We start from the raw sequence: 15,420 nt of genomic DNA on the forward strand, positions 1-15,420 counted from the left end.
GAATCTAGTTGCCTACCACTGCACTGCAGTGTCTGGCACTGCTGAGCCAGACAACTACACAGGAGCACACAGGGCCACTGTACAGCTCAGATTACACTCAGATAAAGGGACAACTTGATACTGTTCTGACAGAGAGGGAGAGAGAGATAGTGGGTGGGGGGGGGTGAAGGAAGAGAAAGGGATGGAGGAAGGGACAGAGATAGCAAGAAAGAGAGAGTGAGACCAAATGGAAAGATGATTGAGTGTGTGTGTGCCTGCAGTATGGCGTGTGTGTATTGAAAGGGAAGTCGATTTGGCTCCTGTCTGATTGCCATGGTCTCCCTACGCAAATGGTTACGCAATCCTGCAGGATGGTGGCCCATCTCCTCCGTCACTACCACACCGTTATGTCCAGCCAACGTGTGTGTGGCTTAGCCTTTTGCTTGTCATCCCCTGCCACGCTCATCTCGGCTGGGATAAAAGTCACTGTTGGCAGAGGAGAGAGAGCGAGAGAAGAGAAAGGGAGAGATGGAGCGTGGGGATATAGAGGGAGAGAGGACAGAAAGGGCGAGAGAGAGCGGAGCAGATGAGCAATTAATTTCTTATCTCCTTTTTTTCAGAAACTTCATTAGAATGTAACTTTCTTCCTGCTCTTATTTGGTCTGTCACTGTGACGATGCTCCCAGATTGTGTGTGTGTGTGTGTGTGTGTGTGTGTGTGTGTGTGTGTGTGTGTGTGTGTGTGTGTGTGTGTGTGTGTGTGTGTGTGTGTGTGTGTGTGTGTGTGTGTGTGTGTGTTCAATATTCATCCAATGCAAATCTCTGCGGTTTTAGAGAAAAACAAACTCAGCAAAAAAAATCCTCACTGTCAACTGCATATATTTTCAGAAAACTTAACGTGTAAATATTTGTATGAACATAAGATTCAACAACTGAGACATAAACTGAACAAGTTCCACAGAAATTGAATAATGTGTCCCTGAACAAAGGGGGTGTCAAAATCAAAAGTAACAGTCAGTATCTGGTATGGCCACCAGCTGCATTAAGTACTGCAGTGCATCTCCTCCTCATGGACTGCACCAGATTTGCCAGTTCTTGCTGTGAAATGTTACCTTACTCTTCCACCAAGGCACCTGCAAGTTCCCGGACATTTCTGGGGGGAATGGCCCTAGCCCTCACCCTCCGATCCAACAGGTCCCAGACGTGCTCAATGGGATTGAGATCCGGGCTCTTCGCTGGCCATGGCACAACACTGACATTCCTGTCTTGCAGGAAATCACTCACAGGACGAGCAGTATGGCTGGTGGCATTGTCATACTGGAGGGTCATGTCAGGATGAGCCTGCAGGAAGGGTACCACATGAGGGAGGAGGATGTCTTCCCTGTAACGCACAGCGTTGAGATTGCCTGCAATAACAAGCTCAGTCCGATGATGCTGTGACACACCGCCCCAGACCATGACGGACCCTCCACTTCCAAATCGATCCCGCTCCAGAGTACAGGCCTCGGTGTAACGCTCATTCCTTCGACGATAAACGCAAATCCGACCATCACCCCTGGTGAGACAAAACCGTGACTCGTCAGTGAAGATAACTTTTTGCCAGTCCTGTCTGATCCAGCGATGGTGGGTTTGTGCCCATAGGTGACGTTGTTGCCGGTGATGTCTGGTGAGGACCTGCCTTTACAACAGGCCTACAAGCCCTCAGTCCAGCCTCTCTCAACCTATTGCGGACAGTCTGAGCACTGATGGAGGGATTGTGCATTTCTGGTGTAACTCGGGCAGTTGTTGTTGCCATCCTTTACCTTTCTCGCAGGTGTGAGGTTAGGATGTACTGATCCTGTGCAGGTGTTGTTACACGTGGTCTGCCACTGCGAGGACGATCAGCTGTCCGTCCTGTCTCCCTGTAGCGCTGTCTTAGGCGTCTCACAGTACGGACATTGCAATTTATTGCCCTGGCCACATCTGGAGTCCTCATGCCTCCTTGCAGCATGCCTAAGGCACGTTCACACAGATGAGCAGGGACCCTGGGCATCTTTCTTTTGGTGTTTTTCAGAGTCAGTAGAAAGGCCTCTTTAGTGTCCTAAGTTTTCATAACTGACCTTAATTGCCTACCGTCTGTAATCTGTTAGTGTCTTAACGACCATTCCACAGGTGCATGTTCATTAATTGTTTATGGTTCATTGAACACGCATGGGAAAACGTGTTTAAACCCTTTACAATGAAGATCTGTGAAGTTATTTGGATTTTTTCGAATTATCTTTGAAAGACAAGTTCCTGAAAAGGGCAGTTTCTTTTTTTGCTGAGTTTATTTAACCCTATGCTCATTCTCCATCAATCTCCCTCAGTGCAGTAACGAGAGGTGCAGTGAAACTGGTCGATCTTGTGTAGTATAGGTTGTTATTGTAGATTGACAGTTATGTTTGTATCTTATGGCGGTTAAGGTTAGAATTATGATTGATTTAAGCTGATCCAAGATCAGTATTTTGTTCTAGTTGAGGCTGTTTACGGTTCAGTGTGTGGGTTAATAGGAATACCAGTAAGGATCATGGTTACAGCGCCCCCATGGGGATCAGAGGAGAGGAGCAGCCCCTCAGGCTCCTTCTGCACCGTCTGTCAACTCAGTACTGAGGAAGAAGGTACAGTACAATTGCTTCCCAAACGCCATACACAGGGACACCGAGAGTACTAACATCAGTGGATCAAAACGGTACTTCCTGGTAGTCCTTGGCGTGACATTACTTTCCATTAAAGGTCAGCTGTCTGTTTATCAATAGAGAGTTTATACGAGGACTGCAGCCAGCTGCCTTCAGGGGACATGTCATACATGAGAGCGCGAGACAACAGAAACAGTCGGTGGTGTCAATACAGGAACCAGGAGAGGGAGCTGTGTACCTGTGGAAATGCAAAATGTCCTTCCTCCGTTGTTTCCATATTGTGCTTGTCAATACCAACAGAGACCAGTCATAAGAGACAGATTCTACCTCATTAATCTTCTTACCGTACATACTAGGCATTTTAATTTCTCTCCTGGTTCTAAAGCATGTTAAACCTAATATAGAGTAATTTGACTTAAAGTAAATAAATGTATCCCTTCCTCCCTCAGAACTAGTCTTTACGGACTGTGGGACTATTAGAGATGAGTGGTTGGCTACTCCCCCTTGTGGTGGAATGTGACAGAAAGATGCTTTACCCCGACAGACCTACAGTGTTACATAGGTTCTCTGCAGTGCTACGCAGGGACGACTCCCTGCTCACATACAGCGGAGTGCCACTAAGCTAATGACCAGTGCACTGGGCTGTTCTGCTAGTGGCAGACCCAGGATCAGTTTACCCTTTCCATAACCATAAGGGACGGCCGGACAGACTACAAATCTGTCCTTAGATCAGGGCTTAGCAGCCATCTATACTGCCTTGTGCCAGCTAGCTGTTGAGGACTGAGGAAAGTTCTGGGATGTTCAGCTTCTGGCCTGTGGCTGTTCTGGCGCTTTAAAAAACCCATAATCTGGCTAAGAGTCTTAAAACAAACCTGTAAAACAGCAAGGGCACCGTCTGACACACACACACACACACACACACACACACACACACACACACACACACACACACACACACACACACACACACACACACACACACACACACACACACAGTCTGAAGCTTAACTATCCTCCACTGTGTGAATCTATGATCTGAGAAAAATGAGGCACCTTTTTTCTCAGTTTCTTTGTTTTAGATTTTGTTTCCCTCCCATCTCCTGTCCTGTCTCTCTCTGCTACAGTTCTCCCTATACAGTTAGTTTTAGACTGTATGGTGCACTTTGAGTGGTCGTGATAGTATGGAGCATGAAGGGTTAGGTTTAGTGGAGCAGAGGGTTAGAATGGGTCAAAGCATACCCCCACTGTGGAGTAAACACGTGTGTCAAACACACACACACACACACACACACACACACACACACACACACACGCGCATACGGTTGAATGGAGGCAGATTCGTACAGCTCATAAATGAAGTCTCAGTGGATCTGTCTCATGATAACAGGTTCCCTCCAGATGTGTGTTTGTGTCTGCATGTGTGCGCATCTGTTTTACTTACCTCGTTTACTGACCCCCTCTCTGTCTGTGTCAGAGTCTCGGGAGGTGAGTTGTTTGACCGTATCGTGGAGAAGGGGTTCTACACAGAGAAAGATGCCAGTACTCTCATCAGACAGGTGCTAGACGCTGTCGAATACCTCCACAAGTTGGGCATCGTCCACAGAGACCTGAAGGTGATGGTGACACACACACACTTGCACACACTGAAACACACACACACACACACAAAAACCCTGTCTACTCCCCCCTGCATCTTGACATGAGCGGATCACTTGTGTTTTATGGACCGTGATTCATTGCGGTGGTGAGGTGCAGCATGTGTTTGTAATTTAGGCCACTCAGCGGGTCACAACACGCAGTGGCTTCTGGGAAATATACCACATAGCGGACTCCACTGAGAGAGAGGAGTACGGTCATACGGCCTCATAAAACAGACGGCAACATAACTGTATTGTGTTGAAGGGTTATACAGTGGGGAGAACAAGTATTTGATACACTGCCGATTTTGCAGGTTTTCCTACTTACAAAGCATGTAGAGGTCTGTAATTTTTATCATAGGTACACTTCAACTATGAGAGACGGAATCTAAAACAAAAATCCAGAAAATTACATTGTATGATTTTTAAGTAATTAATTTGCATTTTATTGCATGACATAAGTATTTGATCACCTACCAACCAGTAAGAATTCCGGCTCTCACAGACCTGTTAGGTTTTCTTTAAGAAGCCCTCCTGTTCTCCACTCATTACCTGTATTAACTGCACCTGTTTGAACTCGTTACCTGTATAAAAGACACCTGTCCACACACTCAATCAAACAGACTCCAACCTCTCCACAATGGCCAAGACCAGAGAGCTGTGTAAGGACATCAGGGATAAAATTGTAGACCTGCACAAGGCTGGGATGGGCTACAGGACAATAGGCAAGCAGCTTGGTGAGAAGGCAACAACTGTTGGCGCAATTATTAGAAAATAGAAGAAAATAGAAGAAGTTCAAGATGATGGTCAATCACCCTCGGTCTGGGGCTCCATGCAAGATCTCACCTCGTGGGGCATGAATGATCATGAGGAAGGTGAGGGACCAGCCCAGAACTACACGGCAGGACCTGGTCAATGACCTGAAGAGAGCTGGGACCACAGTCTCAAAGAAAACCATTAGTAACACACTACGCCGTCATGGATTAAAATCCTGCAGCGCACACAAGGTCCCCCTGCTCAAGCAGGCGCATGTCCAGGCCCGTCTGAAGTTTGCCAATGACCATCTGGATGATCCAGAGGAGGAATGGGAGAAGGTCATGTGGTCTGATGATTCAAAAATAGAGCTTTTTGGTCTAAACTCCACTCGCCGTGTTTGGAGGAAGAAGAAGGATGAGTACAACCCCAAGAACACCATCCCAACCGTGAAGCATGGAGGTGGAAACATCATTCTTTGGGGATGCTTTTCTGCAAAGGGGACAGGACGACTGCACCGTATTGAGGGGAGGATGGATGGGGCCATGTATTGCGAGATCTTAGCCAACAACCTCCTTCCCTCAGTAAGAGCATTGATGATGGGTCGTGGCTGGGTCTTCCAGCATGACAACGACCCGAAACACACAGCCAGGGCAACTAAGGAGTGGCTCCGTAAGAAGTATCTCAAGGTCCTGGAGTGGCCTAGCCAGTCTCCAGACCTGAACCCAATAGAAAATCTTTGGAGGGAGCTGAAAGTCCGTATTGCCCAGCGACAGCCCCGAAACCTGAAGGATCTGGAGAAGGTCTGTATGGAGGAGTGGGCCAAAATCCCTGCTGCAGTGTGTGCAAACCTGGTCAAGAACTACAGGAAACGTATGATCTCTGTAATTGCAAACAAAGGATTCAGTACCAAATATTAAGTTCTGCTTTTCTGATGTATCAAATACTTATGTCTTGCAATAAAATGCTAATTAATTACTTAAAAATCATACAATGTGATTTTCGGGATTTTTGTTTTAGATTCCGTCTCTCACAGTTGAAGTGTACCTATGATAAAAATTACAGACCTCTACATGCTTTGTAAGTAGGAAAACCTGCAAAATCGGCAGTGTATCAAATACTTGTTCTCCCCACTGTATATAGACTGCCTTTGACAAATGATTACGTTTTTATATCTAAAGTACGTTCAGGGTAGGTAGAGAGATCCAAGGATGGGAGAGCTCCGTTTGTGGTTAACACGCTCCATCTATCTCTCCCTCTGTCCTCTCTCTCCCTCTGTCCTCTCTCTCTATCTCTCCCTCTGTCCTCTCTCTCTATCTCTCCCTCTGTCCTCTCTCTCCCTCTGTCCTCTCTCTCCCTCTGTCCTCTCTCTCCAGCCAGAGAACCTGCTGTATTTTAACCCCCAGGACGAGTCTAAGATCATGATCAGTGACTTTGGTCTGTCCAAAATGGAGGGCAGCGGGGATGTCATGTCGACCGCGTGTGGCACGCCGGGATACGTGGGTAAGAAGGGATGCCTCCCCCCACCCCATAACCTTAAATGTCCTTACTTAGAAGTTAATGCCACTTGTTAATATGCCTTGTGTCGTCAGCTACTGAAATGTTAATACTGGAAGCAAATTAAGTATTTTTGAGGTTTTAGGCTACCGTCCTTTCCAAAGTCGAATGCTACATTGTCTAAGTGCTCACTATTACTGAGTGTGATGCCATCACTGTGCTTTACATAAATGACACACTGCATAATACAGTATACTGTAGGTGAAATCCCACTGCTTTAATTATATGTCTGCAATGGGGGAGGGCGCATCTGTGTGCCGCTCAAACACACAGACATCCTGCCTCTGGAGTAAGAAGGTCTTATCACACGCTGACAGACCCTGCCCCCAGTCGCCTGCTTTCCCCTTTTTAACAGAGCGACTGAGTCAGACGGCCAACATGGCGGGGCGCTCTACTGCAGTTCACTACACGCTAGAGGGCTGTCATCTCTGTGCCACACATGGGGATGTGTATACTGCAGCCCTGGCTGTGTGTTTTTGCATGTGTGCTTTTTCATCTCAGCGGAGTGTGTGAGAGAAACAGATGTTTTACATTATTTCCATGACAGAACCTTTCATGTTGACGTGTAGGACGGTGCCTCTGGTAGTCAGACACTCTGAAGACTCATCATGTTGACGTGTAGGACGGTGCCTCTGGTAGTCAGACACACTGAAGACTCATCATGTTGACATGTTGGACAGTGCCTCTGGTAGTCAGACACACTGAAGACTCATCATGTTGACGTGTAGGACGGTGCCTCTGGTAGTCAGACACTCTGAAGACTCATCATGTTGACGTGTAGGACGGTGCCTCTGGTAGTCAGACACTGAAGACTCATCATGTTGACGTGTAGGACGGTGCCTCTGGTAGTCAGACACTGAAGACTCATCATGTTGACGTGTAGGACGGTGCCTCAGGTAGTCAGACACTGAAGAATCATCATGTTGACGTGTAGGACGGTGCCTCTGGTAGTCAGACACTCTGAAGACTCATCATGTTGACGTGTAGAACGGTGCCTCTGGTAGTCAGACACTGAAGACTCATCATGTTGACGTGTAGGACGGTGCCTCTGGTAGTCAGACACTGAAGACTCATCATGTTGACGTGTAGGACGGTGCCTCTGGTAGTCAGACACTGAAGACTCATCATGTTGACGTGTAGGACGGTGCCTCAGGTAGTCAGACACTGAAGACTCATCATGTTGACATGTAGGACGGTGCCTCTGGTAGTCAGACACTGAAGACTCATCATGTTGACGTGTAGGACGGTGCCTCTGGTAGTCAGACACTGAAGACTCATCATGTTGACGTGTAGGACGGTGCCTCAGGTAGTCAGACACTGAAGAATCATCATGTTGACGTGTAGGACGGTGCCTCTGGTAGTCAGACACTCTGAAGACTCATCATGTTGACGTGTAGGACGGTGCCTCTGGTAGTCAGACACTGAAGACTCATCATGTTGACGTGTAGGACGGTGCCTCTGGTAGTCAGACACTGAAGACTCATCATGTTGACGTGTAGGACGGTGCCTCTGGTAGTCAGACACTGAAGACTCATCATGTTGACGTGTAGGACGGTGCCTCTGGTAGTCAGACACTGAAGACTCATCATGTTGACGTGTAGGACGGTGCCTCTGGTAGTCAGACACACTGAAGACTCATCATGTTGACATGTAGGACGGTGCCTCTGGTAGTCAGACACTCTGAAGACTCATCATGTTGACGTGTAGGACGGTGCCTCTGGTAGTCAGACACTGAAGACTCATCATGTTGACGTGTAGGACGGTGCCTCTGGTAGTCAGACACTGAAGACTCATCATGTTGACGTGTAGGACAGTGCCTCTGGTAGTCAGACACTGAAGACTCATCATGTTGACGTGTAGGACGGTGCCTCAGGTAGTCAGACACTGAAGACTCATCATGTTGACGTGTAGGACGGTGCCTCTGGTAGTCAGACACTGAAGACTCATCATGTTGACGTGTAGGACGGTGCCTCTGGTAGTCAGACACTGAAGACTCATCATGTTGACGTGTAGGACGGTGCCTCTGGTAGTCAGACACTGAAGACTCATCATGTTGACGTGTAGGACGGTGCCTCTGGTAGTCAGACACTCTGAAGACTCATCATGTTGACGTGTAGGACGGTGCCTCTGGTAGTCAGACACTCTGAAGACTCATCATGTTGACGTGTAGGACGGTGCCTCTGGTAGTCAGACACTCTGAAGACTCATCATGTTGACGTGTAGGACGGTGCCTCTGGTAGTCAGACACCTGAAGACTCATCATGTTGACGTGTAGGACGGTGCCTCTGGTAGTCAGACACACTGAAGACTCATCATGTTGACGTGTAGGACGGTGCCTCTGGTAGTCAGACACACTGAAGACTCATCATGTTGACGTGTAGGACGGTGCCTCTGGTAGTCAGACACACTGAAGACTCATCATGTTGACGTGTAGGACGGTGCCTCTGGTAGTCAGACACACTGAAGACTCATCATGTTGACGTGTAGGACGGTGCCTCTGGTAGTCAGACACACTGAAGACTCATCATGTTGACGTGTAGGACGGTGCCTCTGGTAGTCAGACACACTGAAGACTCATCATGTTGACGTGTAGGACGGTGCCTCTGGTAGTCAGACACACTGAAGACTCATCATGTTGACGTGTAGGACGGTGCCTCTGGTAGTCAGACACACTGAAGACTCATCATGTTGACGTGTAGGACGGTGCCTCTGGTAGTCAGACACTCTGAAGACTCATCATGTTGACGTGTAGGACGGTGCCTCTGGTAGTCAGACACACTGAAGACTCATCATGTTGACGTGTAGGACGGTGCCTCTGGTAGTCAGACACACTGAAGACTCATCATGTTGACGTGTAGGACGGTGCCTCTGGTAGTCAGACACACTGAAGACTCATCATGTTGACGTGTAGGACGGTGCCTCTGGTAGTCAGACACACTGAAGACTCATCATGTTGACGTGTAGGACGGTGCCTCTGGTAGTCAGACACACTGAAGACTCATCATGTTGACGTGTAGGACGGTGCCTCTGGTAGTCAGACACTCTGAAGACTCATCATGTTGACGTGTAGGACGGTGCCTCTGGTAGTCAGACACTCTGAAGACTCATCATGTTGACGTGTAGGACGGTGCCTCTGGTAGTCAGACACTCTGAAGACTCATCATGTTGTCGTGTAGGACGGTGCCTCTGGTAGTCAGACACTCTGAAGACTCATCATGTTGACGTGTAGGACGGTGCCTCTGGTAGTCAGACACTCTGAAGACTCATCATGTTGACGTGTAGGACGGTGCCTCTGGTAGTCAGACACTCTGAAGACTCATCATGTTGACGTGTAGGACGGTGCCTCTGGTAGTCAGACACTCTGAAGACTCATCATGTTGACGTGTAGGACGGTGCCTCTGGTAGTCAGACACTCTGAAGACTCATCATGTTGACGTGTAGGACGGTGCCTCTGGTAGTCAGACACACTGAAGACTCATCATGTTGACGTGTAGGACGGTGCCTCTGGTAGTCAGACACTCTGAAGACTCATCATGTTGACGTGTAGGACGGTGCCTCTGGTAGTCAGACACTCTGAAGACTCATCATGTTGACGTGTAGGACGGTGCCTCTGGTAGTCAGACACTCTGAAGACTCATCATGTTGACGTGTAGGACGGTGCCTCTGGTAGTCAGACACACTGAAGACTCATCATGTTGACGTGTAGGACGGTGCCTCTGGTAGTCAGACACTCTGAAGACTCATCATGTTGACGTGTAGGACGGTGCCTCTGGTAGTCAGACACTCTGAAGACTCATCATGTTGACGTGTAGGACGGTGCCTCTGGTAGTCAGACACACTGAAGACTCATCATGTTGATGTCTTTCAGCTGCCGGCTCCTGTCCACGCCCCTACATCCACATGCAAGTCAGTCAGCAGACACTTGTTTAAGTTTATCCATCGGGAACTATAGTCGGTGTACTGTAGGGCCAGCTAAACAACACCTTACTAGTTAATGACATTGGAAGTGTCTCGTCCTTCCTCCTCCCTCTATCCCACAATCTCTTCAGATGAGGCCACTGCAGTTTTTGTCCCTCTATCCCTCCCTCCCCATCTGCTGTAGGCCTTTTCCATTCTAAAAGGCTGTAATGTGACGGTTGCTGCATTAGAAATGCTGCTAAATATAGCAGGTCCTGGATGATGGCATTGAGAAGCCTGCATTCCTGAGGTATGAATAGCCCAGGGTTAGCGCCTGGCTGAATTAAGACCAGACTCTGTGGTTTGGAAAGGCCCACCTTCAGAGAGCGGACACACGCATACACATACTGTGTACAAACACACACACACACGTCGGCCATATTGTTAGAGGAGATACGGAACACACGCTCAGCCCAGCAAAAGTGAAGAAAGTATAACATTTGAGCCTCTGTGTGCACACACACATGTACGCACATGCGTGTGTCTGACTGTCTGTGTAAGTCTATGCGCGTGACTGTGTGTGTGTGCGCGTGTTTCCTGTGATCTGTATTTACCTCAGTCTTCGATATTGTTCTGTTTGTCGACCGTTGTTTGGGTGAGCTCAGTTCTATTTTGGCTGGGCTGTTATCATTGATTAGTCTGGACATGCTTCTCTCAGTCTCGATAATCGCCCACAGGGGTGGGGTCACGGCCTCTGATAGGATGAGCTCCAGCTCTGGGCTCGACAGCAGGGTAATCCAGGGGGGAGAACATGTCTCTGTGTCCGTCTCTCTCCATCTCTGACTGTCTCCAGTTGTCATCAACGTTTCATCCCCCTCTCTCTACATCTCTCCCTTCGTCTCTCTCTCCTCTCTCCTTTCTCTCTCTCTCCTTTCTCTCTCTCAGCTCCAGAGGTTCTTGCTCAGAAGCCCTACAGTAAGGCAGTGGACTGCTGGTCCATCGGTGTCATTGCATACATCCTGTAAGTTTCTACAGTCTATTGTACAACTCCTACAGACATGCTATGTGTTCCCATACCCAATCAATGCCATGAGGGCATAATTCACAGCTTTATATTGAGGGCCTTGGTTTGGATCCTTCTAGAGTGCAGCTGCATTTCACAAGTTCGCACACACGTTTGACTTATTGTGCATGTGTGTGTGCGGGCGTGTGTTTGTCTGTGTGCGTGGATGTTTGTGTGTTTTGTAATGGAGAATGACACAACATCATGCCTCTCTCTTTCCTTTCATCAGAGCCAGATGTTGGTCTGCTACACTCTGCTCTGCTCAGTCACCATGTATGGACATAGTGCTTCTGAGGAGAAAAAACTGACTTTTCAACATGTCTCTTTTGTTTTTCACCCCTCTGTCTGTGTGTGGACAACCTCTGAGTCAGAGGGCAGATTTAGCTCTGTGTGTGTTCCAGCTCTCGCTGACTGAGTTCCAGGCGTGTGTGTGTGTTTTAGGGGTTAGAGTTCAGGGTTAGGGACAGGGAGAATAGGGGTTAGAGTTCAGGGTTAGGGACAGGGTGAATAGGGGTTAGAGTTCAGGGTTAGGGACAGGGTGAATAGGGGTTAGAGTTCAGGGTTAGGGACAGGGTGAATAGGGGTTAGAGTTTAGGGACAGGGTGAATAGGGGTTAGAGTTCATTGTTAGGGACAGGGTGAATAGGGGTTAGAGTTCATTGTTAGGGACAGGGTGAATAGGGGTTAGAGTTCAGGGTTAGGGACAGGGTGAATAGGGGTTAGAGTTCATTGTTAGGGACATGGTGAATAGGGGTTAGAGTTCAGGGTTAGGGACAGGGTGAATAGGGGTTAGAGTTCAGGGTTAGGGACAGGGTGAATAGGGGTTAGAGTTCAGGGTTAGGGACAGGGTGAATAGGGGTTAGAGTTCAGGGTTAGGGACAGGGTGAATAGGGGTTAGAGTTCATTGTTAGGGACAGGGTGAATAGGGGTTAGAGTTCAGGGTTAGGGACAGGGTGAATAGGGGTTAGAGTTCAGGGTTAGGGACAGGGTGAATAGGGGTTAGAGTTCAGGGTTAGGGACAGGGTGAATAGGGGTTAGAGTTCAGGGTTAGGGACAGGGTGAATAGGGGCAATGGAACCATAAAGGCTGTGAGAGCGAGAGAAAGATGTGTTACCTCGGTCGTTAGAGCATCAGGGCAAATCTTTCTCATCCGCTGAAAACGTTCCTCATTTTTGCTCCTCTCTCCCTTTCTGTGTTGTTCTTGGCTCTCGATGGTTTGTCGCTCTGTGATGTGCAAAGCAGGCTCTGCCCTCTGGTTCTCTCTCTCACCCTTCTCCTCTTCCCTTGTTCTTTCTCCCGCCCAAATAGCTCAGACATCCTTCTGTTCTCTATTTTCACCTGTTTATCCATCTCTGTTCGTTTATTGATGTAGTTGTTATGTAACTCTCCATGCTTACACAGCTTTGGATATAAGGATCACTATGTGTCACTGGGTCATTAGAGGGGTGTGTGTGTGTGTGTGTGTGTGTGTGTGTGTGTGTGTGTGTGTGTGTGTGTGTGTGTGTGTGTGTGTGTGTGTGTGTGTGTGTGTGTGTGTGTGTGTGTGTGTGTGTGTGTGTGTGTGTGTGTGTGTGTGTGTGTGTGTGTGCGCGCACTCCTGTCACCTCTACTGTACACATGTGAGGGAGGAGAAATAAATGTCTGAGAAACAGCGTTCACACAGTCAGTCAGTCCAGCTGGCGGATTAAACTGTGAATGTTTGTGTATGTTCAATAAGTAGTCCTTAAACATCCTTGTGAATAGCCTAGGCAATGTTAAATTAGACAAAATATGTGTTTAGAGTTCAAGTAAATATATAAAATCCAAGAATATCCAGTTGTGGATGGTTGGGTTGAGGCCTGATGTTGGACCCCTTGATGTTTCCTCAGTGAGTTCCCAGTGATCAGTGAGCTACTCCCGTCTTGTCATTTAGCCATTAGCACCATTAGAACGGACCTCGTTAGCCGATTTCCGAGCGCCTCCACACAATCCGGCTCGGCATGCCTGGTTGGGTCTCTCCTCTAGGTGTGAAGCGATCGCATCAGGTAATCGGGTGGAATAATCGCACCGGCTCCTGCGGAGGAATGGCGCGCAAGTCTTTAACCAAATGGGAAAGCACAAAAGCAAAAAGCTCATTGCGGCCACATCAGGCAGAACAGCTTCTCGATGGAGAAAGGCATTTTAATGAGGTTCGATCATAATGGCGGCTCATGTTTTCTATGGAAATCGTTTTGCCACTTGAAGAAGTTCAATTAGTCCAGGATGAGGTTAGGAGAGCAGACAGAGAAAAGGTTTAGGATACATTACATTCACCTTGTCAGTTTATTCTTATCAATTGAATAGTTGTTCAAGCATTTGTCTCATTCGTCATCATGTTATTCTATTATCATCTTAAAAGTAAACGATTCCCTGAAGTAGGAAGTGAATGCATGTGTTAACTTTTTTTTTTTTTTATGAGCTCACTTCCTGTCTGTGTCTGCAGGTTGTGTGGCTATCCTCCATTCTACGATGAGAACGACTCCAAGCTCTTTGAGCAGATCCTCAAAGCAGACTACGAGTTTGACGCACCATACTGGGACGACATATCTGATTCAGGTAAGCTGTGTGTGTGTGCGTGTCTAATGGAGTGAGGATCCCCTTCAGACAGAGCACCTTCCTCCTCTTCTTCCTCCCGTCTGGCAAATATGGACACCACGCCACCATAGCTACTTTCTCTATGCTGTGGCGTCGTCCTCTTGGAATTTGTGTGTGTTTTTAAGAGGTCATCACAGACCAGATCTGAAAACCCTATATTCTCCAGTTTGGCGCCAGTCTAACCAGTAAACCATAAAACAACAGTAGTTATTACAGGAAGAGAGCGGAGGCTTCGTCCAGCTATTCGGTACACTGGCCAGGGAGTGTGGGAAACCATGTGCCTTGAACTGTTTACTGTTTGTGTATGTTGTGATGAGTGTGAGTTACTGTTCTCTAATGGTTTCCCACAGCCAAAGACTTTATCGGTAGTCTGATGGAGAAAGACCCGGCGAAGCGCTTCACCTGTGACCAGGCTCTCAGACACCCATGGTGAGAGACAACACACACTGATCATAAACGCACACACTCACACACACACACACACACACACACACACACACACACACACACACACACACACTCATGTGGGTATTATGGGATGTTAAAGTGGCTGTGTGTGTGTTCAGGATCGCTGGGGACACGGCCCTCTGCAAGAACATCCATGAGTCTGTGAGCAGGCAGATCAGGAAAAACTTTGCCAAGAGCAAATGGAGGGTACGTTTGAATATATGGTAATAAATGTCTGAGTGTCATTCAAGTGTCCGAGTGTGTCTGAGTGATTGCTTATTTAATGTAGTGTTTATAAATCATACACTGGTCTCTTCCTTTCTCTCCTCCTCCCTCTCTCCTCTCTCTCTTCCTCCCTCTCTCCTCTCTCTCTCTCTCTCTCTCTCTTCCTCTCTTCTTCTCTCTTGCGCTCTTCTTCTCTTCTCTCTCGCTCTCTTCCTCTCTCTCGCTCTCTTTCTTCTCTCTCTTCCCCTCTCTCTTCCTCTCTCTCTCGCTCTCCAGCAAGCCTTCAATGCCACTGCAGTGGTGCGACACATGAGGAGACTGCAGTTGAGCAGCAGTATGGGCCAGAGCATGGACAGCTCTCACCCTCACCCTCCTAACAGCCGGGCCGCACAGATGCAGAACCAACGGAACCAGGCCAACCAGAACCAGGCCAACCAGACTCCCAACCAGACCCCTAGCCAGAGCTCTACTCAACCCTCTCCGAGTCCAAGCCAGACTCGGAGCCAGAGCCAGAACCCTAATGCAGCCATTATGAAGAGCTTTTCTGTGGACTCACCTCACAAGGACTGTAAGTGGACATGTATGCATCCACACACA

The 15,420-nt window shown here is 48.1% G+C and overlaps 1 protein-coding gene across 1 annotated transcript in view; it reads left to right on the forward strand.

Annotated features, from left to right (window-relative positions):
- Window positions 1–15,420, forward strand: part of LOC139534076 (calcium/calmodulin-dependent protein kinase type 1D-like) — a 62,036-nt gene that overhangs the window by 43,199 nt on the left and 3,417 nt on the right. Inside the window, exons 4-10 of the mRNA XM_071332776.1 lie at window positions 4,107–4,245; window positions 6,399–6,525; window positions 11,422–11,497; window positions 14,000–14,112; window positions 14,502–14,580; window positions 14,718–14,805; window positions 15,100–15,391. Of these exons, the coding sequence (XP_071188877.1) occupies window positions 4,107–4,245; window positions 6,399–6,525; window positions 11,422–11,497; window positions 14,000–14,112; window positions 14,502–14,580; window positions 14,718–14,805; window positions 15,100–15,391 (914 nt within the window). The remainder of the gene's footprint in view (window positions 1–4,106; window positions 4,246–6,398; window positions 6,526–11,421; window positions 11,498–13,999; window positions 14,113–14,501; window positions 14,581–14,717; window positions 14,806–15,099; window positions 15,392–15,420) is intronic.

Source organism: Salvelinus alpinus, chromosome 11, assembly GCF_045679555.1.
Source record: "Salvelinus alpinus chromosome 11, SLU_Salpinus.1, whole genome shotgun sequence".
NCBI lineage: Eukaryota > Metazoa > Chordata > Actinopteri > Salmoniformes > Salmonidae > Salvelinus > Salvelinus alpinus.